Source organism: Hippichthys cyanospilos, chromosome 3 (genome assembly GCF_059441005.1).
Source record: "Hippichthys cyanospilos isolate Australia breed blue-spotted pipefish chromosome 3, RoL_Hcya_1.0, whole genome shotgun sequence".
Classification (NCBI taxonomy): Eukaryota; Metazoa; Chordata; class Actinopteri; order Syngnathiformes; family Syngnathidae; genus Hippichthys; species Hippichthys cyanospilos.
In genome coordinates, this window is record NC_142371.1 from 20,284,843 (window position 1) to 20,312,536 (window position 27,694).

A 27,694-nucleotide genomic window follows, 5' to 3' on the forward strand; every position below is an offset into this window, starting at 1 on the left:
GTGGATGCGTAACGCAACCACAGTCACGACTGTAGCTTCTATTCTATGAGTCTTATAATGCAGTGTGCCTTATAATCCACTGCGTCTTATAGTGTGGAAAATTCAGTACATTATAAACACTAATTTAGCCTAAATGGACCTGGGAATTTTTTTTTCCTTAGATGAAAACTTTTTTAATTCGCTCCCAACATTTGAGGACATATGTGTACTTATTTTTTTTTTACTGGTCTGTTAAAAAAGTATTTACAAAGGCATCTTTTATTTTAGGAAGCGTGTGACTATTTACGCCAATTGTGGTGATAAGTGTGAGCCTGAACAAATATGAAGTCTCGTTTTATGACCGACGTAAAGCAAAGCATTTTATTGCAAGTATTAGTCAAACATACACTTCAAACAGAAGCAAAGCAACACTAAAAAAAAAGGCCGACGACCTAAAAGAAGTTACAAAAAGGAAAGAATCAAGCAGTTGGTACAATTGCGACAAATGCAAATCACATAGGCGTTGCCGCGGAGATTTTTACTCGTGCGACTGACGCAAAGAGATGCTACGTTGCAAAGAAAAAAAAAAAAATGGGCGTTAAATGAAATGTCTCCTTGGCCGCGGACGATCAATCGGGACGTCTAATCTCTTTCGCAATATTTGGTTCAACTTCGGTACTGGAATGCTGACCGGGTATAAGAAAAGATTATTTTGCTTTGGAGAAGAAAAAACAAAACAAAACGTTTTTCTCAAGTGCCGAAAAGAAGATGCATTACAGGCACGGGTCTCGCTAGCTAGCCTTCCGATCCAGATCGGATGTTATTATCGCAATATTCCCGACATTCGGTAGCTGGGCTAGACAGAAAACACGCTGAGAAAAACACCCCGAACGAGGGGACATTAGCGTCGCGATTTGAATGATTTTCGGAACGAGAAGAGACTAAACGTACGATCGGTTTCAAGTACGCAGGCTTAGGACACAGTTAAGGCTTTTTTTTTTTTTTTTTTTCTTGACACCTAGGTTCCTGTGGCACAAAACACAACACAAGACCTTTTGTGTATACACTAACAAGGCAAGGGCGTAACCAGGAATTTTACAGTGGGATGGCCCAGTCATGGGCACCCCTGGCCACCAAGTAGCTCCGCCCCTTGGTCTTTTAAGTAAAATTTCAGGATGAACCAAAAGTGTCCATTGAGCCACATAAGTGAACTTAACCTTGTCCACATTTTTGAATGCGGGTTCCTGCAGTACTTTTTTTTTTAAATGTCCATTAGCGCATTTTCGGTTCATTTCGAGATTGCAAACAGCAATTACGCGCATTTTTATGTATGACGTGTAGTCCATTTGATGGAAACGACATGGCAGATGTACCCAAAAGACTCAAGTCCAAAACGGCTTAAAACGTCAGGATTGGCGTTTAAAGGGTAAATGAGAAAAACATTCTATTTAAAAAACAATAAAAACAATCTGCCCGTTCGCCAATATTGTTGTGCTTGCGCATATGAGAATAAGGCTACAAACACCCGCCCCCCTCAAAAAAAACAACAAATAAACACTCAATAAATACGCCATAAAATACTCCGCATATATAGGCTTCTTATATATATTTCATAACACATTTAAATAGGACAACATAAAGGAAACGTCGGCTCAAGAACAAATTAAAAAAAAATTGATAACTGTTAAGACAAATTTTTTTTTTTTTTTTTTACAGTTATGTATTTGGACTCTAAGTTAAGAATGTCAGGCATTACTTGAGCATGTGTGTGTGTGTCATATTAGCATTTCGCAGTTTTTCTCTTACATCGTAGAACATTATGCAGCATACCAAGGTAAGTGAGGTGCAGTGTTTCCGAGAACTCCCCTGAAAAAAAAAAAATCCCACCCCACCCCTTCCCACCTGAACTTTCAGTCGACACCTTACTGGCTCATTTCCCCCCCCGACATTGCTCTAGTGCTAGCATTAGCATAAGGGAGCGCCAGGTCCCCCAAAAAAAACGTTCAATACTGATTGCTGGTCTCTTTTTTTTTCTTTTTTAATGCCCTTCGGTTCTCCCTCCCCGTCAAAGGTTTTGTCTAAAGGTCCAAGTGGTGGATTAAAGACTCCGGGTTGAGACATAAGGGACTCGACCTCAAAGAGTTGAAACGGCGGTCTCTAAAGTGCTGCGGTTGACATTCATGGGTTGCACCGACGACAAAATCCAAAGTCCAAGACACTACCGATGCTTGCCCGTCTCTCGAGGAGAACGAAAAAAAACGATGTTTCTTGAAAAAGAGTCAAGAGGAAAGGCACTTCCTGTGTGGCCCGTTACTTTAAAGGGAGACAAAGCTTTTCTAGTAAAAAAAAAAAAAACTGGCAAAACTTCCCTTGAACTCGCACCACTTCCTTTTACGTCGAACCCATTCGTCGACTCGTGACCGTATCCAAACTAAAGGCGAGACCTTGTAAAGACCACCAAGAATCGCTTAACCTTCCGACTCAGAATCTGACTTTCCTGAATCGAAACCAGACACCTCACTAGCAAAACGTCAGTTTTTGTTGTTTTTTTAAAGGGGTTTTGTGTAGGAACTTGAAGGCAAAGAAACAGGTTCTCCGGGGTCAGGGTGGAAATTAAACTGCAGGAAAAAAATGTTCATAAAAGATCTTTCAACGGTCCTTGAAAATGAATCACTTGCCAAAAAAACAAAACAAAAACAAGAGTAGGATGGCGGGGGCCATCTCACTCCCGCGAGTACCTGTTCCTCAGGTTTTAGGGGTCTCCGCAATTCCAAGCAATACCCACCCTGATAGTAGCCCTATCCCGCAATCCCCAGGCTCACGGGGGGGTAGACCCACAATTACCAAGATAATAGGGTCCCGTCCCATTTCTGCACTAAAGGTTCATCAGGCTAATAGGAATCTCCCACTATATTCGCAGGGGGGACATTTTTCCCGCTAGTCCGAATAGAAGTTCAGCCGTACATTCTCAATGGATAAGCACCAGCAACCGAAGGCATAAAAACAAACTACCTACTTCAGTCTTCCGACACTCTTTATAAATGGATCACTTGCCCGTTCGGGGGCAGGTGTCAGCACCAGGGTGGATTTTAAAAGGAAAAAGAAGCTAAAGAACATTCAGGAGCTATAATATGATATATTTTCTCACTCTATGAATATACATCTAAAAAAAAAATTAGCATTCGACGTGCGGTCGGCGATTCCAGGTCCACCGCCCGATGCTAACAGTACGACAGTCACAATCAAGACACGTCACGACTTTGGACCACCCGCCTTCGTTCGCTATACTATACGATTTACAGTGACACAAGTCAACAGTCTATTGCAATAGTAATTAGAATAAAAACTTTGTCATTATTTTTTTTTTTTACCATAACATGACGATACATTTATTACTAAGAATAATTAGACTACTTGTTTTTTTTTTTAATCTGTTAGCAAAAATAATTGTTGTGCATTACATCGTTTCAAATGTACAAATATACTTTTGATCTGGCTTTTTTTTTTTTTTAAAGGCTTTTCATCACGGAGGCTACGACCTCTGCAAGCTTCTATGCCGGAAACGCCTTCAGAAGGTAGTCCAATGCGACAGTGGATGAAAGAATTTACAACACACCTTTTTCAGGCCGTACCTCATTTTCAGGGCAACCTCCACACGCACAGAGTAGCAGTTAGGGGCCCGTCCCACACCCGTTGGCTTTTCCACAGACAAAGATTCAAGAAGCATCCAAAACCATAGTGTCCCAATGGACCAGGGAAGACCAAAACACCAAAAATAGGTAATGGGGACATTCCGTATTCATCAAGTAGTCAGGGCTGTCCCACACTGACCTAGGAAGTAATGGCTGTCCCATATTCACCAGGGAAACAGGGAACCATCCCACACCCACTTCAGTAGAGGGGATTATCCCACGTCCATATTGGGGCTTCCTTCAGACCCGATGGGAGCCTCGAAACACCTACAAGGATTGCGAAGCCGTTTCACACTCCCAATTAAGAATCGAGAAGCCTCCCAAATCCTAGAGTCAGCCCGGCCTAACTTGGGTAACGCGCTAACCATCAGGGTCGTGGGGGATACTGCAATCAACCAGGAAGTTGGGGGCTGGCCCCTCCCACCCAATCAAGGCAATGATACCCATTCAATCTCGTGCAATATTTGGATCATTTTGTGTCACATCATTCTTGCAGTATTTTAGCCAATGGATGGCACACTCCTGGTAGAGTGATGCAAAGTGGTCGTGCCATGTTGGCACCGTCTGGGTGAAATTTCAGCTCCCTGGTGTTTTCCTTCAATGTTTTCCCTTTGATGTGAAATGCCTTAGATGCAGAGGGGTTAAAGTCATAGGGCTATCCCCAATCACCAGGGAAGTGGGGCCTATCTGACACTCCACATGGTAGTGGGTGTGGCTATCCCACCCTTATTGCGGAGGTCACTCTGATTGTATTTGATTTTCCAAACATGCCCAACTTGTCTCAAGTTCAGTTCAGCCTCAGATTCTCCATCGGTTTTGAGTAGCACCACGCCTGTGTTCACAACCAGAACACACGCTTTTTTTTTTAGTGCAGTTAACTTTGTAAAGGAATACCCAAAACCCACCCTCCCCTCCCCCAAAAAAAGCTTCAGACCATCAGCAGCGCAAAAGGAGTCGAGTAGCGACCGCTCTCCAGACATGTATTTGACACAGTAAACCCAAAAAAAAGTGGTCTCCAATTGACTCTTCAGCTTTTTTTGTTGCGTTTTGTTCCGAAGCCAGTCTAAACTTGTAGAACTCAAAACCACGATTATAATTAACGAGACGATCGGACCAAGCAAAGCTACCAAGCTAACACTGCGGTACAGGCAAAAATATAAGCACGCGCAAAGGTCAGGATGATTTCCCGATGGGAAAAGTCAGTCTGTCGAGAAGATCACGAGGCATCGGGTGAATCATTTTGTCGGTTAAGTTACTTCGCCCGTTTGGCATTGCGCAATTCACCCTTTTGCCAGGCACTTAAAATACTCCCGCCCTCTGTTTTATGGCCTTTGTACTCCACGTTGCTGCAATCAGGTCCAAAATCACTTTACAGTATCGGGAATTCCAAAACGACGCACGTGGATAAATCCTTCAAGTAAGAATGCGAGATGTCGTGGAAACTGCACTTTGCACACAGAAAACAGAAGATTACTTTTTAAAAAGTGCCAAACAGTCTGCAAACCTCTGGTCAAAGGTGTCGATGGTTTCACTCTTCCCTTCCTTCTGCACGTTATTGCACTAGCGGAGAGCCGTCGACGTGATCTCTCACTCAAAAGCAAAACAAAAGCGCTGCCGGGGAACCAAAACGGTTGCAAAATGGTAAAAGGACAATGTCAAAGCTTCACATGACGCAAAAAAAAAAAATACACAGGACAAAAATGACATCAGGGTATAGAAAAAGACAACAGTGTTATACTTTAAATAACATTTCTAAAAAAAAAAAAAAATCCAGGGATGGCTGTGATAGATGTATCAAGACAAGAAAAACTAGTGACCGCTTCTTTAAAGGGACAGCGTGTAAGATTTAGACCGTTTTTATTACGGACAGCAGGAGGTGCTGCGTTTCCCATTGTCCGCAGCTATATCAAACATGGCCGCCTCCTGAGAAGTGCCACCCGCCTTGTAATATAATTCAATGATAACTAGACCTATGATTATACTTAAAACATATTGTGGGTCATTAAGAACACATTCAATTGCAAGTTTTTTTCAATGTATTCTTTTTTTAATTAAAAACGCTCTAAATGTTAAACACTGTCCCTTTAACTCTCCTGTTTTGCCGCGGATCAAACTGACCAATCGTCTAGTTCAACTCTCCTGTTATTTTCTGGATTAAAATAAAATATCGCAAAGTTCAATTCTTCTGTTTTGTTTCGGGTCAAAGTGACCCGCTGTAAAGTTTAATTCCCAACTACCTTAACGGTCAGATTGAGCCGTTTTGAAGTTTTACCCTCCTGGCTCCTGCTGCATTTTGTTGTGGCTGAATGTCCATGATTTATCTTTAAAAAATTAAAATGACATTACACATATTTGTTATCGATTAATAAAACCAGTGGGATAAATAATTCTCAAATGGTTGACCCACAGTAGAACAGGAGAATGTGATGAGGCTTCTCATGATGACATTTCATCTCGTAGCCATGTGGTGGCAGTGTGCTCAAAAAACTGGTTATTTCACAGAGGGAGGCTAGGGAAAAAAATGAATTCATAATTGAGAGAATTCCCCACTCTACTGTCTCCTTAAAACAAAAAAAAAAGTAAAATTTGCTGCTGCTAGGGAACAGATTTGAGGTGCCTTAGAACAGCTGGGCAGAATGTAAACGGAGAAGGGGGGTCTACAATGTAAAAAACAAGTAAACAAAGAAAGGCAAAAAAAAAAAAAAAAAGGATGGAAATAAAAGAAGTTGGCTGGTTTCTATTGCATATTCGTGCTGAGTTTTTGTTTTGTTTCGGTTTTTTTTCCTGGTTAAAAGCAGCGTTTTTGCATCCTCAATCCAGTGTGCTGCCTCTCCTTCTCCCTGCTTCCCTCTGCACAGTGTCCGGTTCGGATTGACTAGGCGAGTGTGTGTGCGTGCGTGCGTGCGTGCATGAGGACTTACTGACTGGCAAGCCATCCGTCGATGGCTGTGTATGCGTGTGTGTTGTGGGTCTGAGTGTTCATGTGTGGAGGATGAAAATGGTGTGTTGCAGCTCAGGCGAAGTACATGGTCCTCAAGGTGTCGTGGTGGATCTGGACCGCTTTGGCCAGGGCCTGCGGATCTCGACCGTTACTCTGACCTGACACGTGGCTGCCCTCGGCGCTACACGTTGGACAGAGAGCGAACAGTGAATGCAAAGATTGATCGATCCAAGTTCTATCTATCTATCTATCTATCATGCATATAGCATGCATTTACAATCACATATACTGCAAACACACACACACACACAAGCAATACACACTTCTTTTAAGGACTATTGGAATTATTGGAAGTTGGAATCTTACGAAAAACCTTGCTCCCTCAACTGAAAACTGACCTGATTGACAAGCCATTGCTGAACCAATTTCATGGTTTAAATTGCAAGGAAAAATGTTACAGTCTTAGAAGTCATACTTTTAAGGAAGGGGGTTGTAATTTAACAAGAATGAAAGTCATCATTTGTGTGTGTGTGCATACATATATATAAATACATACATAAATACACACACACACACATATACGTATACATATATATATATATATACATATACATATACATATATATACATATATATATATATATATATATATATATATATATATATATATATATATATATATACACACACACACACACACACACACACAAACACATTGTATACACAGTATATGTATATTATATCATTTATAATAAATGTTGGTGTGAGCACATTTTTGAGACAAAAAACATTAGTTGAGAATAAACATTAGTTTTTCTCTTTTTCTATTTTTCCATGTTTTATCTGTACATATTTTTCCTTTTTCAATCAGGTCCTATTTATGAAGGTAGAAAAATAGTTCTGTGGTTTTCATGTAGCTCGCTCCTTTACTTTATAATAAATTTGACCTTGTCCTATATTTGAAGCTGAGCTTCAACATTTCTTTTCATTTTTCCCAACATCTGTAGCACACCGTCATCTCCCGTGGCCTTACCTGTCGTGTTCTTTGTCTACCAGATGGTAGCGGGCACGGAAGGCCACCAAGTGGGCGTAGTAGGCGGGCGCAGGGATGGACACCGAGCGGGTACAGCGCACGTAGGTGTGGCACAACTGGTAGGTGAGCAGCTGGAATTCGTCGGCCGTGAAACAGTTGTCGTCCCACAGCACGTGGTAGTGGGAGGGCCGGCTGGTGCCCTGCCACCCGCAGAACGCAAATGTTTGGATTTCCTTGCCGGTAACGATATTTTTCAAACAGTATGATAACAAGAGCGCTCACCTGTATTCCAGCGTGACTGCAGAGGTAAAAGTCAAACTCGTAAGGATGCGTGATGTCTGTATCCACCGTCGTACCGGCAGGAATGTTTCCGCTGCGGCCAACCTGACAAATGCGTCGCAATTTACATCCATTATATGTTTGAGGATTTCCTCTTGAAATCCTTCAAGTACGACAACATAAGAAATATCATACAAGAATACGTTTTTGAGCGTGACAAAAAGAATGTATGAATTTATGAAAAAAAAAGTTGCAATTAGGTGAGTAAAGTCATATTACTAAGGAAAACCGTATAACTAGAATAAAGTTTACAGCAAATTTGGAAATGTCACTTGTGAGAATTTTAAGTCCGAAGTTTTTTTTCATGAAAGACATTGTTTTAAGATTATTAGAAAAGTTATCAAACTAATATTTGTGGGAAATTTCATAAGATTAAAGTTTGAATTTAGCTAGGAAAAAATTTAGGGTTAGTTACAAATTTATAATTATAAATTTAGAATATATATTTATAATATATAAATTTATAATTATAAATTTCCAAATACTTGCAAATAAATGTGTTCTTAAACACCGGTATGTTTTATATATAATCGTAGGTCGAGTTATCATAAGTGGGAGGTCTGTTATAGCTACAGACGATGGTAAGTAAATACAGCACCTCCTGCTGCCCGTAATGAAAAACATTCTAAATCTTACGCACTGTCCTCTTAATAAAATAAAAATTCAATCTTACATGAAGAAACGTTATAAATGGTATGGCCCTGCTTCCATTCTGGCAAAAAAAACAGCCGTTTTAACAACAAGGTCAGTCAATTCCCAACTAATGCCATCAATATATTTTTTTTTCCATTTTCCCCAGCCCACTTTTCAGCACTGCAGCAAACGCTTACAAAAATAAAAAAGGTAAATAGTGGGGTATGCTCTTAAAGCGCTAAAATCCCATCTGGAAGCACAACGACTTGATGGAGCGAGCGAGCGAGCGAGCGAGCGAGTCAGTCTGGGCCAAACGATTAAAAGGCTAATGCTCATGAGAGCTTACGGCTCCATGTGAACAACACAAGCTGAGTACGCCGGCCCCGGTGGCCTTGAGTGCCGCTCCGGAGATCTACGGGCATTAATGCTTTAATCGACCGCTACTTAACATGGGTCGGAAAGGTGAACAGCGGAGCCAGCTCCAAAAGGTAATCAACGTCGCCCGTTCCGAGTGCTCTGCCGAAAGCTTTTCTACGCGGCGGGAGGGGGCTTACTCGCTCGTTGCGGTCGGCGCAGAAGAGGCGTGTGTGGTGGCGTTTTTGCACCACGATGTAGGTGATGCCCGGCTGGTACTCCTTCTCCAGGCTGATGCAGGCCTCGCGGATGGCCAGCAGCTCGTAATACAGCACCTGTACGACACATGGTAAAATCGGCAAAGGGGAACATGCGCTGTTCGCAAAATGCTACGGATATCTCGGGGGAATTTTCAACTTCGGGCTGAAATGCACTGGGGATGAATTTTATTTGCTCTTCTGTGAACGTTTGAATGCACATGTCAAACTGTCCAGCCTTTCAGGACTAAATGAACAGCTTGCTGTTCTCTTACAAGAAACTTGATGGTAGTTAAACAACAAGTGAAAATTTCCAAGAGTGTCCACTTTCTGCAACTTTTCCAGTCTACACATTACAGTCATTACATTATGTCTGTAATAAAGGAATATAACCAAAATTGATTACCGGTATTTCTCACATTTTGTGAGTAGTTAGAAGCTGACCTGTCTGAACTGGCCTTCGGATACTCCGTCCCTATAGAAGATGATGCGGGTGGGCTTGTAGCGCGTGGACTTGTAGAACTGGATGAGCAGCTCGCGCACCATGGAGGCCAGATCTTGGATCACCTCCTGCCTGGGCCTCTGCACCCGCACGGTGGCACAGTAGCGGCTGGGGTGAGCGTCCATGCTGCCCACCACCTGGGGGACAAAAATCACAGTTGTATGACTCACGCAGGAATAATAGTTACTTATTGTCGATGTTATTAATCCAGATGAAATTTACAGCTGCAATGGAGGGCTTCTTGCCATCTCCGGCAGGCGGATGCGTCACATCTGCACCCAAGAAGATGACTGGCTGCTGAAACACTGAGGGCCTGTGGAGGGACACGAAATGAGATGCGGTCATTGCTGTGGTGAGCGTTCAAGAGCTAGGGGAGGGAAAGCTTACCGTTGGTGCGGCACAAGGATGTTGTTGATACCCCCCAGCTTGACGTTGATCTTGAGGCAGAGGTTTGAGAGTGTCTGAGGGGACGTCTTCACCACGTTCTTCACTTGGACGCACTGGGTGGCCATGCCCAGCAGAGTGTCTCCTACGCGTTTCACCTCGGCTAAATTGGGACAAACATCAGAAATTTGTTTGATCCACGAGCAACTTTAATGATGTCTTTATGTTACTATAGCGGTGTCTGTCTCTCAGAATGCAAAATATCACTTCTAATTTAACTGTATTGGTCAAAATATGACTGTTTTTATGGCTGAATTGTGTGGTTCGGCTCTGTTGGATAAAGGCAAATTGTGCAAACAGTAAGTAATGAAACATTGAACAGTTGATACAGTTGGTGAATGTGCTATACAGTTTAACTAAATCAGTATTTAAGGATATTGTTCAATTTTCCTACATTTATGCATCCACATACATTTTAAGGATTGTTTTTGAACCTTGGGTCTACTATGCTACTGTGTTTTGAGGTCATCCGTACTTTGATATCTGATTTTTTTTTTAGGTGGTAATATGTATGGAAAATTTCAAAAAACCACAGCGCAGAAGAAATCAGGAACAACCCAGGAGCAAATTGTAATACTTTTTTAAGTGGCTGCTTTGTCCAATCTTTTGCTGCCTGTAATTTTTTTTAACAAGCAAATATTATTCCAATAAGTAGACAACGACAACGGTCATGACATCACTAACTCACCGTAGACGGGGGTTTTGCCAGGTAGGATGACAATAATGAGCTGTAACCCGGCGTAGGTGTTCTTCAGGTGTCTGAACATGGGCTCAACACTGTCGGCTCCCTGGGCATACTTGCAGAAGCATGGCTGGCCCTGGATGGGCATGCCGGCGTCCTTGGAGATCTTGCGTAACTGGTCTGTGAAGGCCCTAAATAAGACATTTTGTAACGTTACTACTTCATTGACGGCGTATTTGAAAACCCAAGGCTTTAATCAGTTCTGACTTAAGAATGTCCTCCCGACACTGGCGCTGCGTTGCGAAGCAGGCGATGGCCCACATCTTGATTTCTACACCGGTGTGGAACTGCTTGCCTCTCATGTCCCACACGCCGTGACTGGGCGTGGCCACTGTGCGATTCTGAAAGGACAAGTGCGGTCTCACCGTGTGTACTTTGGATTATTGGAAAAACGTGCAGACATATACGAATAGAAGAAACACATCTATAATAAACACACATCGAAATAATTAATACATTCGGAAAATACTCACAGTAATTTACTTTCCCCCCCCAAAATATGTTAGCAATTGTCACTATGGGGTGTCCTGAATATAATTTTGAGGGAATATATGAATCTATGTGGGAAAAGTGAAGAAGCACTGTGATTATGAGCTACAAGCGATGAATATGTTTATCCAGATTGAAAGGTGCACATATTGGATTTGAAATAATCATTGTATTTGAGAAAAGAAAAAAAAAACTTCTGCACATTTGGCCAAATATAACATTGCTTCAAAATGCCTTAAATCATTCGCTGCCATCGACAAGTATACTAGTCAATTAAGTTTTACAACGGTGATGGTCGAGGGAGCGTTTGATGCTACACCGCTGTAGAATTCAAATTGAATTCAAAAAGCAACTTTACCATGACCAAGGATGCCCCTTTAGAGGTATGACATCAGCAGCTTGTAAGTCCATTGAGAAAGATTGTTACATTTTACACAACCTACTTTTGTCCTTCTGCTGATTAGAAATGAACAGAAAGACAGAATCGAACTATTTTTTCTGGTGAAAGGAGTGAGTCTATTCTTACATAAGATAATCATTGCTCCAAAAAGCCGGAAGTGATTAAGCTAACATAAGGTTTTTGACACCCTAAAAACCTACAAAGAAGCTATTATTAAAAATTGCAACATGCTAAATAGCTCTGCTTGAAATTATTCTAAAACAGACCCAAAGACGGATGTAAATGCACATTGCGGTTTAGTCTTAACGTTTATCTTTTGCATTAAAAATCCATTTGTAAATGTTAATAGATTGACAAGTAACAAAAAACACTAAAACAGGAGCCAGTGTATTAGTTCCCCCGCTAAGGAGCGTGGGGATAGCGTGACAGACAAAAACAAGTGAGAATGGGTGTGATTTAAAAGAAGGGTACCATAAAGTGCTCTGTGCTCACCCTGCCGCCGTACTGCAGCATGGGGGCGGGTAGCACTCGCCCTGTGACGTGAGCCATCTCGTCGCGCACTTTGAACTGGAACTCCTGAACGAAAGGGTCGGCGTCGTAGTTGGCGCTGCGTACCTTGAATCAAAAGACAGAGGGAGGAGGGAGAAATGTCAGCTTCAGTCAACTTAAGTGCGATGTAGGAGATTTGTTCCATGGTGCTCACCAGCCGACTGATCTCTTCCTGTCTGTCGGGCGCGGAGCGAGCCGTGGCCTTGATCATGGTGGAAGTCTGATTATCTGTCAGCTTTTTGATACATCGCTGACCGGCTACAATGTTACACACCTGACAAAAACAACAGACTTGTAGTTTTTCCCCTTTTCTCTTTGTTTTCAGGCATGTTTAGGAAAGTTGGTCTCTCACCTCTAGGGGCAGGTAAGTGTGCTTCTGCTCCTGGCCCACCTGCAGACAGGGCAGGTGGGGGTATTTGAGCTGCAGGCTGTACTTTTCCCTGAAGTACTGAGCTACAGTGCGCTCCACCGTCTGGCCATTTTCCAGCTGGAGGGGGAACCTTCACAAAAACAAAAACATACCGTGTCAACGCCTACATTAAAAACGCAGCTTTGGGTTTCCTAAGGAGATTATGCAAATAGTCTAAGACTAAAGCTGAATTTGGTGAAACCGCTTTTGGTTTTTCTGCTACATACTCCCAATTCAACATCTGAATAAAAGCATGTCCTACCATAATTTCAATGATAAAACCAAGTGTACATGAGATTGGAATGTAACTGTTGAACAATGTTTGGTTTTTCCGTACTATGTCTCCATCAAGTTTGGACAACGTGGAACCACACAAATGATGCAGGATGACATTTGCAACAACTGCTTTCAAAGCAAATGGGAGGTGTGTGAAGTGTCTGGAATTAAAATTCTGCAAAATTAACCTATTTTTTATCATGTAAAAACATCTGTTTTGCCTTGCATTTGTTCTTGATATCAGTAGTTCTCAAATAAGGGAACGAGTTCCCTCCCCCGGGGGAACGTGAAGGCACTTCTGTAGGTAAGGGAACATCTAATTTAATGATCTTTAATGGTATGACATAAACAGTGAATTTTTATTTTCAAGAACTAATGAATTGTAACATGGAGTACTTTACTACTAAATTGTGTTAGTGATTCATTCGTAAAACATTTTATGCAGTTATCTTGTTAAATTTTACATGGATGCGCATTGTGGTGTGACTTTATATTCCGGCAGACAAGCTAGGGAATAAAATTGATGACGTTGAGTATCGTTTTTCTGGATTCGCTTGCTCTGTTTAAGTCTTTCGTCAACAAAAATGCTTTGGCCTGTCTAGGTGGTAATTGACTGGAAAAAAATATTTCACAGGTGATACCTAATTTTTAAAAAAGGGTTGAGAAGCACTCCTTTATGTTACAGTGGACCTCACAAAAGTACCAGGATGCCCCACAAATAGTAAAATTTTGCATCCAATCAGCAACCATTGAAATCCATTGAGGAAGGATAACGAATGGTAATGGAAATAATTAGTTGTTTTGTTTTTGTCTTTTAAACCCAATAAATTCTTCAAAAGTTCATACTCTCCCTTTAATGAGTTTGACATTTAGAAAAACAATGGTTCATTTCGTCTTTTTTTTTTCTGAAATAGAAAAACAAGTATTTATATTCTTTGACCGTTATGCGCAAGAGGGTAATACGTTAAATTTTAATTGACCATACATTGCCATTTTTAATTTGTTGATAGTTGTTGATAATTAAGTATAAAACAGTCGCATTATTATTGCTATTCCTCAGAAACAAACTTAACAGCACAATACAGTTAATTTCTTAATCAAAACATACAAACTCATGTGCGGTTGCACTCACAATTACTTTTTAATTGAGCACACAAATTCATTTTACGACACCAAGGGTTGAATACTTTTGAGTATTCTTTTGTTATTTTTGCTTTGGGTTATTTAAAAAATGAATGAGGCTTTTACAAAGGCAACGGTTAAAGTCTGCTTCCCTGCGGGATGACTAATGCTGACTCCGTAATGAGCCATTCGGCAAGCATCTGCTTTACTGGGTTTTTAATGTGCAGCCGCCCCCGTCCAAGTGACCACAGAACCTCTGCCGCCTTGTACCGACCGGGGCCCCTTGGGTGACTCACGTTTGATGGCTGGCCGGTCGGCGGGTCACGTTGCAGACGCGGTACTTCCTCCGCATGGTTCCGCAGTGCGTCACTTCCACCTTCAAACCTAATTTACAAAACAAAATGTAAAAAGTTTTCATCTCAACCGCAAATGATACTTTGGGAGACTTTCTTGCGTTACCTTTGATTTCTTTGGTGAACTTGACCCGGTGCGAGTCGGTGAGAGGGCGGGGCTGCTCGTCTATGTTGTGGATGTCCAGCACTTCGCACATGAACTGGATGACCGGCTGGGCCTTGTAGAAGGCGGTGGCGGACACTTTCAGATAAAATAAAGAACATGTCACAGCTTATATAGCAACCGAGGGTGATATGAAACAAAGCAACCGCCATCAAAGCATTTAAAGGGTTCAAATTATATTAAATGGACCCATTGAAGTATTGAGTACAAATAGCGGGGACTCTGGAGAGCCTTACCTAAAAGACACCACCGAGTAAATCTTTTGTTAACTGCCCTTTTTGGAAAATCCTTTCAATTTGCATAATGCCTCTCCGACAGCAAGTTTATCACCAATGGCTTGGCAACTAGTGTGTAAAAGATCCACCATTTCCGAGCATTGTCCAGACAACACCTGAAATGCTTGATCTCAAAAAGTGTGCAGAGCTTCATTTGAGTTTTTGGGAAGCAAAAGTTTGCACAAAATCTAATGAACAGCACAAAAATTCAAGCTGTGTGAAGTTGTCAACACGAAGACAAGAGATTTTTTTGTCCCTCACACTGTGCCCTTTGATTCTAAAGGCATAGGCCCCATGTTTTTGTTTTGAAATCATTTTTTTCACCTCTTTTAATTGTAGTCCAGGATTGATGTTCACAGGCTAAGGGTAGGAGAGAATTTGTTTTTCATTCAATGTTGCCTTTTTTTTTTTAATTTTTAAGGAATTGCTAACCTTTGGCAAGACCCTCGTACCACCTCTGGCCATCATGATGAGAAAAAACAGATTTGCAGGAGACAGGGTCAAATTCAGCAAGACAAAAAAAAAAAAAACAAGTGTAAAGTTTGCTCTAGTTATTGCTTTTACAGACTAAGACAGCTGAGAACTGTTTTGACGAAGAGTAGACCCGGTACATTTGTGTTTTCTAGACTGCTACAGTAACTTTTTGTGCTAGGCTTGAGCTAATGCAGGGACGTTTGGCTTGTGTGCTCAAACAGACTTCTTTCACACACCTGTAACGGGTGATGTTAAATGACACATGGTCACGAGCCACTGCCATGATAAACCACTTTCACACCGCTAGGAGCAGGTGCCACAGCAAATCCGCTGTCACCAAACACACTTGCACATTGAGTCAGTCGCACTAAATGCAAAATTGAAGGGTGCCACTTGTCTGTAATTAAGTTTATATGAACAAAAATGTGAGTGTATCATTTATTGTGGGCAACAACCTTTTTTCCCCAAACAGAGTACTTACCAACCAAATTAGCTCTGAAACCTTTTTACATTTATGAAAATAACTACAATCCAGTGTGTGAGCCCCATACCAAGATTGGGGGCAAAAAATAACCCAATGAGAGAGCAGGAAGGGGCTGTATTGAAGCCCTCTGGAAAAAAAACTAAGATAGAATGCAAAGGAAATGCACATGCACAGCCATCACTCACACACATTCACCCAGCTGACATCTCAAAGCCACCACCCTGCCCTGCACCCCCCCAACATAAACCCTACATAAACGCAGCCACACGCTGCCCTGTTTCCATAGCAACCAATTAGTCAACTGCAGTCCAACCCAAAGGACTTCGCTTTCTTCCAGCCACAAACAAACAAACAAACACACACAGGCAGCATTTCACAAGCCCAGCTCAGATGCGTTGCGCTTACCGTCGATGTTGAGCATCATCTTCCACATGGCTGGGCGCACAGACTGGTGGAAGCCGAACCACACTTCTCGGCCACCGCCCAGGGGGTGATCGTATCCCTCCGGAGCCGAGAAGAAGGAGCGGCCCACCGGCGTGTACCTACAAGAGGAAATAAAAAAGGCTTCCATGACAATCGTGACGAATCAGTGATCAATGAGGTTGAATATGTGCGGGGGGGGGGGCCTGTATCTGGTTGGCTTGGTGTTTACTTCTTTATTAAGGGCAATGTTGATTTCACATGTAGCTTTAAACTCCAACTTACCTGTCAAAAAAATATATAAAGCGCGCCCAGATTTATTAAATCAGGAAAATGTGTTCCAATGTCTACCTCTAATAAAAGTGACAACAAGTGATAATGAAAGATGCCCTGAAGGCTGATTGGTGTTTACAATAAACAGACATGAGGGCATGGGCGAGCTCTAAGTTATTACGCTGCATTGTGGCATTGCGGTGCAAAGGGCACACATTTTCCAATGTGACAATGTGCGAGGATGCCAATGAGATAGCGGGGGCCGCTGTAAACAAACCCAAATGAAAGATGTGTATGGACGCCTTTTGATAAAGCTTTATGGAAGCCACGGTGAGATTACTTCTGATCACACCCCAGCTGAAGCTTCGGAAAGTGATATCGGGTTAGAGGCCTGGCTGGACTGACTGGGATCCCATTTGAGCCCGGTTTGATTTCCGTTTGGATGGCGGTTGCTGATACTGACAAGAGCGGATAGACGGTAAAGTGAATCTGTGCATTAGCGGTATACTTTACAAGCTTTAGGTGAAAATGTCTTGTAGAAAGGCCACACATTTCACTCTTTATACAAATTTTAAATACATTATATAAAAATCGCAAGCATAAACATATTTTAAAAATACTGAACATAGCACAGTGTTAGACGTGGATGTGTTTGTACAGTATATGCGCACACTGAATAATGGGATAACCAAGTCAATAATTTGGTCACGCTCATCATGTCACTCAATTGCAAAGACAGAGTTTTACTTCTCTTTTTAGGAGTCCAGAAATTCAACTCCACTTACGTTTGTACTTAATTACTAAAAGTACTTATTTTAGTACCTTTAAAAAAACAAAAGTAATTGACTACTTTAGCACTTCTTTACCGAAAGTAATTGATCGTTTTGAAAATTTAAACGTACAAGGTGCAAAATTGCTAAAGTCTTTAGCAATTTTGCATACATTGCATACATCGGCACTTGATACACAAAATTCAATTCTTGATTCATTTTATATTGAAGTTTCTTAAACCCTTCCTTAGTCAAAAACATAACAAAAAAATAAATAGGTACCTGGGATTGAATAGTCAATAAATACACAGTATACATTTTTGAGATTGAGTGAGTTGAAGCCACACATGCAACACATATACTACAGTATGTATAATCGTTTAAGCTCACTTCATGGACGGCAGGTGTCTCAGCACCACGTCTACGGCGTGCACGGGGTTGGTGCTAATGGGCTTGTCCAACTCCAATGGCTCAGGCATGCTGCGGCCTGTCAGAACTTCGTGCAGCATGTGCCAGCTCACCAGAGACACGAACTTGATGGACACCTTGAAGGGACGATCTTTGCCCCCCTCGCCCGGCAGAGTGACGTCCAAGTCCACCTGAGAAGAGGGGGGAGTCAAGTTAACAATAGCACTGAGGGTTTCAAGAAGAAGACAAGAGTAAAAATAGAATAAGAAAAAAGACATAAAGCAGGACAAGAAGGTGGAGAAGGAAAAAGCCAATGAGGTGAAAAAGAAGAAGAATGACCAGTAGGACAGAAGAAGAAGGGAAGGAGATAAACATCATCTAACCCCCGTGGGAGCCACAGGAAGCGGGTTAGCCGTGTAGAGACTCCTCTTTCCATCATAGACTGGTCTGCGATCCCCAAAGATGGTCACCTTGAAGTGCTGCACCATGGAGTCAACCACCTCCCTGTGACAAACATCCACAGCACACATTCACGCAGTGCCGTCACATTTGAGAAACGCAAAAAGTCTCCAAGAGGACATCGCTAACCTGTTGACCCGTCGTGGGCACTTGTCAGGCTTGATGTCCACCTCATAGAGGTAGACATCCATTTTGGGGATCTCCACCTGGAAGCAGTTGGCCAGCAGCTTGATGGTCTTGCCCATGGTGCCATAGCCGGGCCGCCGAGGCATGGCGAACAGGGACTGGGCCCCAACGGCTCCTAAGGCATGGGCACAAAATAGAGGAAAAGGTGAATTTCATGTGCGGCATCTAAATCAAAATATCATGCTAAAAAATGTGCTGTATCTACAGCAAGCAATTCAATAGAACGCAAATAAATTAAACTTTTTTCCTACTTATTATATTCAATGTTCATTGTGCTGCTAATTGTGGTGTATGTGTGTGGCAAATGTGATGCTTAAGGGACAATTTGTAAGATTTAGAGTGTTTTTCATTACAAAGAAAAATTTAATGACTATAATTTTTTAAAACTTGCAAATAAATGTTCTTAATGACCAACTATGTTTTAAATATAATCGTAGGTGTAGTTATTATTAAAGTATGTTACATGGGGAGGGGGGGGGGGGGGGTCCTCTGGAGGCTGCCATGTTTGTTCTAGCTACAGAAAATGGCAAAAGCAGTATCTCCTGCTGTCCGTAATAAAAAAACAGTCTTACACATTTACAGATAACTAGACCTACGATTACAGTCAAAACATCCTGTTGGTCGTTTAAGTCTTAAAACATAACATTTCAGTCAAAACAAAACAATGACACCTCAATTTCTAAAGTAAAAATATAAGACTCAAAATATAGGGAACACATGAACGAAAGATTAAGTTAGAACGAACCAAATACACACAAAAATGAGAAGCAAAAAAACAAAAAGCAACACAATTTGGGTCATTTGAAAAGTTCAAGTCAGACATTAAACAAAACACAGAGGGCGATAAATGCATCCGATTGTGCACAATGGCAGAAATTCCAAATGTCAACATTTACATGTGTGCTACTTCGGAGGGGAAAACACATTGATGAACTGTGAGTGACATTTTCAAATACAACAAAAGCCCCCCCCCTCAAGCTAGCTTCTTTCCATACGCTCTGGGAATGAAGCATATTTATCGCACTGAGATGTCTTACACATGAGTCACTCTTGACTCCCCTTTTGCACCCCTTACAGAAAAGAGCTTAAACGTGCCGCAGCTATTTTAGTGTCCGCTGAGTCTCGCCTGCTATGTCACGCTTGAGATAACATTTTAAGTCACCAGACTGTTTAAGCCAGTATGGCACATGTATTCCACCCCCCCCCCCCCCGAAAAAAAAAAAATCTAGGGCTTAGTAAGCAAAGCCTGCGCCGGTAAATCAAAAGTGATTCATCACTGATTTGACTCACATGTGGTTGGAAGGGAGAGAAGGAGGTGGAGTTCCAAAACAAAACAAGTCCTGACTGAAGCTATGTATTTGTTTACAGTCAGTCAGTGCCCTGCTTGCTTATCTGGGGGAAGTTTTGAATTTATGATACCCCCCCCCAAAAAAAAAGCACAAAAAAAAAAGATGTGATATAATATTCCCTTAAGGCCCCTTGTCAGACAATTTTACAAAAGAAAGATATTCCTCAAAGTCTTCATGAAAGGCCACACTTGTGTAGCGCGCAGAGCGAGGGACCGTAATTAAATTTGGGCCCGGATGCGAGCCGGGTTAGCACAGAGGTCGCAAGGGAGTGGTGGGATTAAGCGGGCATTTAACGACATGGAAATCTTGCCCCCCCTGGGCTGTTTTTTTTATTTTATTTTTTTGGACGACATAATTTTCTTGACATTCTATTTTTTTTTACACCCCACAATAATATATGAAAGCTTAGTTGACGCCATTAGTTTTTACAGGATGGAGTGATGCAACTTCTAGTAAAAAAAAAAAAAATGTCTTGCCACAGCAACAGCTATAGAGCTGCAACGAAAAATTATTTTCAGAATTAATTATTCTTGTCCATTATTTTGTCGATTAATAGATGACCCAGAATTCGAGATTCGAGTTTTATTGTCATATGAACAGTAATAGCACACTACTCTGTTTTACCTCGCTTTTAATTCTAACTCTGCTTTATATTGATTTTATCACCGTTTTACTATCATATTTATGCGTGAAAACTTGTTTTGCATTTTAGGAATTGTACCGCACTTTGGTCAGCCCTTTGAGGTTGTTTTTAAATGTGTGTTTTAAATAAACTTGACAATGAAATTCAGACTACATCCCATAATCGAGCAAATCATAAAGTAGGCCCAAAAAAAAGATTCAAAACATGTTTGAATTTTGATCCCTGTGTAATAAAAATTGGACTTTTCAGTCTCTTGGAATGGTGGACAGTAGTTTTTTCTTCCTACACACATTTAAAAAAAAAAAAAAAAAAAGAAAAGAAAAGAAAAGAAAAATGTTGATCATTGTTTTCCAAAGTAAAAGCAGATGTTTGCAAATGTTTTACATTGTTTCCACACAATGACAATCAGTCTGCTTTCAAATAGGACGAGAAATATCTTGAATTTTTCCCAATCAAAAGCCTGACATTTTGAGCATTCGGACAATTTTTGGTCACTAAACGATTAATCCATTGATTTTGGCAATTGACTAGTCGTACTTCATTGCTGCACCTCTAGACGTAATGTGTGCACAACTTGGTCCAATTGGAAATCCTGCGCTCGTGGGAATATTTCCATGATTGAATCAGTTCATCCACGAACAAACACCAGTTCAAATATTGTAGTCTTGGACAGAAACGTTATCAAATTAAAAACTCCCACTAGTGAATGGAGCACACTTGGCAGTGATCCAAAACTGTTGGGAAGACGGTGAGAAGCGAGACCGACATCCATCACCCCCAAGTACACAAACGTCTACACGGCTCACAAGTGCGCACACACAAGCACACAATACAGCTGTTGTGCTTGTAATCCGCCGAGGCTTGAGCAGTGGGAACAGAGCACAATGGCGTCAGTCACACTCGCAAACGCCGAGTGATTGACAGCGTCTGACTCCTCCCACTCCACGTGCCCTTTTTGGGCCTCTCCGGAGTGTCCCATCTTGCAGCCGGGAGACTCGCAGCCACATCCTGCACGGTTAGTCGCTACGGCGTGATAAAAATACCAGAAGAAGAGATGATTGGACCGAATCTCTGCGGTCGGGTCTTAAGGGACCAATGGAGCCGAGCCAGGGAGTGTCAAGCTTTTTTACGCCAACTTGAGCCGCTTGAAACCAATTTACACATAGGGTAGTAAGTCAAACATATTGTTGCTGTCAGATAAAACTCCCCGGTTCACTTTATGGAACAAGCATCTATTTTTGCTCCCAAGAGCTGTCCTACCAAAACAATACTATGAAAATTCAAACATTTGCATTTGTTGTAAATAAATACCGGAAATTTCAGACTATAAGCCGAAACGTTTTTTGTCATGATTTGAGCGCGGATCCTGCTATAAGCAGGCGGTTAAAAGGGTTTTAAAAAAACAAAAAAAAACAAAAAATACCATCTTTCTGCATAAATATCTGATGTTATGACTTGCAGTTTACAGTCCGGTATGGATTATCTGTGATGAAAAAAAAAAAAAAAGGCCATTTTTTGGCTGCTGCAGCTTTTATAAGCAATGTGTTTTATAGTCCGAAATTTGCAGTAGGTGTTTTTTTTAATGGTGTTCCAAAGTCAGTTGCTTACATGATGAAGCTGGAGTTTTGTATGAATGGCGCTCGTCAGCCTATGTGTTTGAAATAAGGGTGTCCCAACACAACTTTTTCACGTACAATTCGATACCAATAGTGCAGCCAAAAATACTGTCCAATACAGATATCGATCCAATAGTAGCAGGAATGATACTTGCTTTAATTTAATAATTGATTAGTTATCGATCAACTGTTTCAGCTGTAATCAAAACTATCCCGGCGGTGGGGGGATCACAGCTAAGTTTAGCCTCTCGGCTCCATCAAGGAACATAACATGGACAAGCCGCTTATGAAAACGGATTTGATTTATGTGGCAGGCGGCGTTAATCTAGTCTGGCGCTCGGACAAACGCGGCAGTGTCATCTTTCAAAGCCACGACAGTCATTTGCATGTTCTCACGCGACGCTGCTCGTCTGCTTAAAACGGCGACAAGGCAACAAGTGAGTGTATGTGTGTATGAGGGTGACGCGAGGAGAAGAAGATCAAATTTCAACAGAAGGTGGGCGGCGGGGGCCTTTGGCGCCACCGAGCCAGTCGCAACATCAAGGCAAGAGTGGAAAGCTCAAGGCTGAGGAGAAGCTAACTGGGTGATTCACGCACACGGCAATGCTGTGAGCAAACACAGCGCTGACCGGGGGCCCCCCTCGCAGCGGACATTTTGGGTCAGTCTCCTTTACCTCGCTGGCGAGCTTCGTAATCAGAGAGGCCCAATGTTTACATCCTGCAGGAGAATCCGGCCAAAAGTCGGGCGAATGACTCAAGGAATGAAAAGATTTGAAGAGATGCGAGACACCATTTTAAGAAGACATGGCAATAGGACTGCCGATGATCTTCAAATAAAAGAATAAATATGTGCATCTCTGTAAATGATAACGACACGAAAAGCCTAAATAAACTTCAATCTGGCTTTTGGCAAAGTGTGTATCCTTTTTAGGAAACAAATAATGTAACAGTTCACCTAAACCCGGGATCGGTAACCCAAAATTTTGAAAGAACCATACTGGACCAAAGAAAAAAAATCCTTCTATACGCCTTATAGTGAAGGCAACACAAGCCCGAAGTGTCGATATTAGCAATATTAGCCATTTTAAAATGAATGAGTAGGCTAAAATAAAGAGTCTTCATGATTACATTTTTGTTTTCCCTGCAGCGCATCCCGGAAAGAATGATGCATCATAAGACTACTCCGCTGTATACTATACTATGGTGCATTTTTTTTAAATAAACCTTCGAAAGCAACGGCTGTAAGTTTACCTGTGATTGGAGACATGTTTTTGAGATGGTTTCTGGTAAGTGCTTTTCTTAATCTTGCTAGCTCCAAACGCTTTTTTTTTTTTTTTGCAAATGATCAAGATTGGCTTTGTATCCAACAAGTTGTGATAACAGTACACCTTTTTTTCCAAATTTTGTACATTTTTAAAGAAGCTCAGGAGAGCCACTAAGTGGAGGTTCAAAATGCGGCTCAAGGGCCGTGGGATGGCGACACCTGACCTAAACAGTGTGATCATACAGGAAAGAGAAGTAAAAAAAAAATGTCTTTACAATAATATTTTATATGCACCCCCATTAGTCTAAACAAGCCATTCTGACTAATAGTATGTTTGTGGAAAATGGATTAAGCAGCAAAATCTACTTATGCACCTGTTGTTGTTGTTGGGTTTTTTGGTCATGTGACAAGATTGGCCGTTACCTGAGCAACTGTGATGTCATTTTCAGGAGACAACAAGTGGCAAAATGTCCAACTCCTGAGATGGACAAAAACGGGTGGATGTTGCTGCCTAATTCATATCCCACAAAAGCAGAAATTTTCAGAGTGCTGTTTTTTTACTAGTGGGAGCAGATAGAACTTAATACTGTCAAGAATGGATCTGACTTGACTTCCACTTCCAAAGTTTCCGTTTACGCTAGTGTGATGACCACCCAACATCATACGTATATCTCACCATGATCAAGGCTGGCCAGAGTAGGTGATGTCTCAATTGGGTTCAGCCTCAACTGTTACAACCCAGGCTAAACTTAGCTCCTTCCTGACATACAGTATAAAGCTCATTTTTCAATTGAGATGAATCACTTCAACGTGAATGGGCGAGCTCTTCGGCAAAAAGTAGAGGATGTGTTTGATGGTAAAAAAAATATGACTGAGAAAACATGCAAATGGTTGCTGCAAAAATTCTCAGGATGTACATCAGCGCCTTTCTGAAGACACTACTTCTGGATGGAAAGAAAAGGAGACCCCGATTGATTTGCTTCGTGGATACTGGGAGCCGTTTAACAGTATTGTCCGCACTTACGGTGCTTGGTTACTGGGAAAACACCTCCCAGTCCCTCATGTTACATGCCATGGGAAGTGCTGAGACACTAATGAGGAGGAAAATGGAGGAAGAAGAGAAGGAGGGCGAAGATCAAATGTTGTCAACTGCGCCTCCAGCCAGTCGCTTTGCACGGCCACATACAGTAAGTGGAGCGCTTCCCTTGCAGGGCGGACAAAGCCGGGCAGTTTGAGCCGTTTAACCGACAAGCGCATCACAAACGAAGGCCGGCTCACTGTTGACATTTGCATTATTAACAGATGTGGTAGTAGGTGGGGGAAATTTCTAACAGTCAACGTCGCATTTACCATCAGAGTGACTTGTGTATGTCAGCGAGAAATTTGACAGGTTCTTGGTTGCTTGTGAATATCATTTCGAGGATTCTCTAAGACTTACGAAAAATGAGCCACCCAAGGATCAAATTGCGAGACTTTTACTCAGGCAAACCCCTGAGAAAAAACTTGCCCAAACGAACCCTAATCAGAAGCTGATGTCATAAACAGATAGATGACTCCAAATGGAAACTTTTTTTGCCTACACAATCGACTGAAGGCAGAAGATGGTCTCAAAAAAATTGATGCGCATTTTGTGCACTCAGAAATCATTCCGCGCTACTTTTACCAGAATTCACCTGAAATGAACTCTGAAGCAATAAACGGTACAAAAATACACCTGCTGTTTGTAATAATTGCGAGCACTTTGGAGCACTCAACAATTCGCGGAGCCATTTTCAAGTCGTGACTCACTCAAAAACTAACGTAAGGTCAGAAACTGCTTGTTTTCTACTACCAACTACATTGAGGTTAGCGAGAGGTCAGACGACCCCCCCCTCCTCCTCTACCACCACCCACAGCCTTGAAAGGGGAAACCGCTGTCACTTGTAGCCCCACTTACAAAAGGAAATAGAGGAAACCCCCACCAATTCATCATTCACAAATTTGCCAACCGGTGATTCATTTCTGTCAAACAATGTATAACTGTAGTTGAAAAAGACACAACTTGTCAGTTATTTCTAAGGATTTATGCTGTAAAATGAGTTTGAAGTTATATTGCAAATGTCATCGTATCTTAGTTTGTGCTATAATGAAGATGGAGGTGTCAAAAAGTGCGGCCCAGGAGCCATATGTGGTCCAACATCCATTTTTAGGTGGCCAGCAGCATTTACTAAAAATGAAATTTCCTACGAATAAATTCATTTTAATTTCTGCAGAGCAAATCGCAACATAAGAATTAGCGTACAAGTAAACTATTGACAACATTCTCTTCATAACATTGGAGAATTAAGATAATAATTACGAGCAAAAACTGTTTCCTCCATTTTCTGCTTTGTGTCAGGGTCAAATGTGTTAACACATAATAAAAGTCAAATAATTGGTTTAATTAAAAAAAAAAAAGTGAAAATTATGTCTCGGGAACCACTTTTTATATATTTTTTTTTTTACTACACTAGATTGCACTCTTGACTTATCCTTCCATTCATCCAGTTGTTAAATTGAGCGCTAATCCGATCACAGGTGTACCGGAGCCTATCTCAGCTGTTTTTGGGCAGCATATATCTCAAACACACCTAAGGACAATTTAGGGTGTCCAATATGCATTTTTAGACGTATGGGAGTACCCGGAGAAAACCCACAGATGTGTTAACCAGTCTGGCACTGTGGTTTAGTGAAAACCAAGTAAACCAAGTGCATCATCTAAAGGTGTAAAAAAAAAAAAAAAAAAAAAAAAAGGTATCACAAGGGGTTCATGAAGCTTCATTTTCCCATTGCTACTTACTGCCAAGAAGGTGCTTTTATAACCCCTGGGTGTCCATGGAAATATGGTCAAACTTTGCCATGAAATAAATACTATTGGAACACATTTAGGACAGTACACATGGTGCAGTTTTGAACCTCTACCTGTTTTGACAATCTAGTAATTTTTATCCTCCTAGTGTTTATTTAGCTCAAGCCTTTTGTTAGCTGTTTCTCTATCAGTCGCCCAAATCGGGTCGAAATAGACATCGAATTGAGACAGTTTTGAGTAGCGCAATATGGTTCAAACCAATTAATCGATTATCAAAATAGAGCTGATTACTTTAAGTGCGAATGCAGTAATTAAGTTTGTACAGAAAAATAACATCGTTATTTGAAGTATTATCTTCGACTATCTATGCCAATGACGTATAGTGACAGACAGCAAATAATCATCCAATATTAAATTTTCCTCTGTACAGTATCCACATTTTGCCGTAAAATATAAGGTTTGCTCAATAAATGTTGGGAAACATCGCGTTTTTTTTTGTGTTTGCACTTAGTGTGTGGGTGACAGTCTCCCTGACTACGGTAAACAACTTTGCCGGTAAGTTAACCTACGAGGCCCCGGAGAAAATTGAAGAAAATGTCTCACCTGTAATTCCGATTTCCATTCATGAGGTCTCTGCCCGGTTTACTTCCCGGATCCCACTTGTCAAGAAAAAAAAAAAGCCCGGCTCTCCTGCTACTCCTCCTTTCAAGCCGGTGTCTCCCCACGGCTCAGCGGCGCCTGAGCCTCCGCAGAAAGGCGGGCTCCGGGCCTCTTCGAGCCGGGAAGCTGTCAAGTCTCAGGCCGCCCCTCCACCACCTCCTCTCGGTTCGCAACGTGTCCGGTCCCGGGTGTCACTGCTAGCCCGATTGGGTTAGCTCACTTTAGCTCGTCCGTGAAGCCTATTTATTATTTTTTATTAAAAGTATCCCGCTGGTCAGGAAGTCATCGCAGCGATGTTGAATAATCCCCCAAAAGCAAAAAGGCGCATTTGGGGTGGATTTAAAACCGTGTCACACCGTAATTACACGTCGGTAAAGCGGGCTAACGTTAGCCGGTTAGCTCGCTTGCGACGAGGTAGAATTGTGACGGTTACTTTTGCGAGGGAGGGAGGTGGGAGAAAAAAAAATCGGCGAAATAGGCACTTTCGCCGGCTAAATTTCTCCACACGACGCCGGCGTCGTCGTTTTTGACAGCCGGGGTTGCCAAAAATTGAAAAGTAAAATCCAGCTGTCAAGTCCTCCGTGCACGCCGAAAGAGTTGAGATTTTTTTTTTTTCCGAGGATGACAGATGTAGTGAGGCTGCCTTGGCTGGCTGGGGATCTCTCATTGGCGAGCCTGCTAAATATGGGCAAGTCGGGCTCAGCACTGGTTACGTCACGAGCAAAGCTCCGCCCCTCACTTCCTGTTAAGGTGCTATTACGTCCTGGTGATGCTGTCAATGTCATGTTCGCTCCCACATGGATTTGTGAAGAGTGATCGTTGTCAAAAAGACGTATGCGTGATTATGCATCCGTATCCGTAATATTTATATTTTGTATAAAAATATTTCCTGTGACTACCAAGAAAAAA

General features: G+C 41.7%; 1 protein-coding gene across 4 annotated transcripts; it reads right to left on the reverse strand.

The window, feature by feature from the left end:
• Positions 1-346: 346 nt before the first annotated feature.
• Positions 347-27,446, reverse strand: ago3a (argonaute RISC catalytic component 3a). 4 transcript variants are annotated; one of them, XM_088409900.1, is made up of 19 exons: positions 26,729-27,446; positions 18,370-18,541; positions 18,165-18,285; positions 17,764-17,972; positions 16,316-16,452; positions 14,621-14,755; positions 14,458-14,545; positions 12,707-12,854; positions 12,509-12,628; positions 12,298-12,420; positions 11,124-11,257; positions 10,863-11,047; positions 10,118-10,277; positions 9,953-10,043; positions 9,673-9,867; positions 9,172-9,306; positions 7,928-8,029; positions 7,646-7,845; positions 347-6,793 (listed from the first exon to the last, which is right to left on the reverse strand). In XM_088409900.1, the coding sequence occupies exons 1-19, from the start codon at positions 26,745-26,747 to the stop codon at positions 6,685-6,687; spliced, it is 2,583 nt and encodes an 860-aa protein (XP_088266026.1). In that variant the 5' UTR covers positions 26,748-27,446; the 3' UTR covers positions 347-6,684. The 4 variants fall into 4 exon arrangements, with proteins under 4 accessions (XP_088266026.1, XP_088266025.1, XP_088266024.1 ...); XM_088409899.1 differs by having other exon boundaries at positions 12,277-12,420; XM_088409898.1 differs by having other exon boundaries at positions 14,458-14,755.
• Positions 27,447-27,694: the final 248 nt, after the last annotated feature.

Bases quoted from the DNA above. Each gene is read 5' to 3' on its own strand.
- ago3a (XM_088409897.1), bottom strand. The intron at 11,258-12,276 runs GTACCCTTCTTT...TTGTCCTTTCAG, and splicing joins TGAGCACAGAGCACTTTATG to AATCGCACAGTGGCCACGCC. The intron at 8,030-9,171 runs GTAAGCCCCCTC...CGCATTTGTCAG, and splicing joins GCGCCGACCGCAACGAGCGA to GTTGGCCGCAGCGGAAACAT.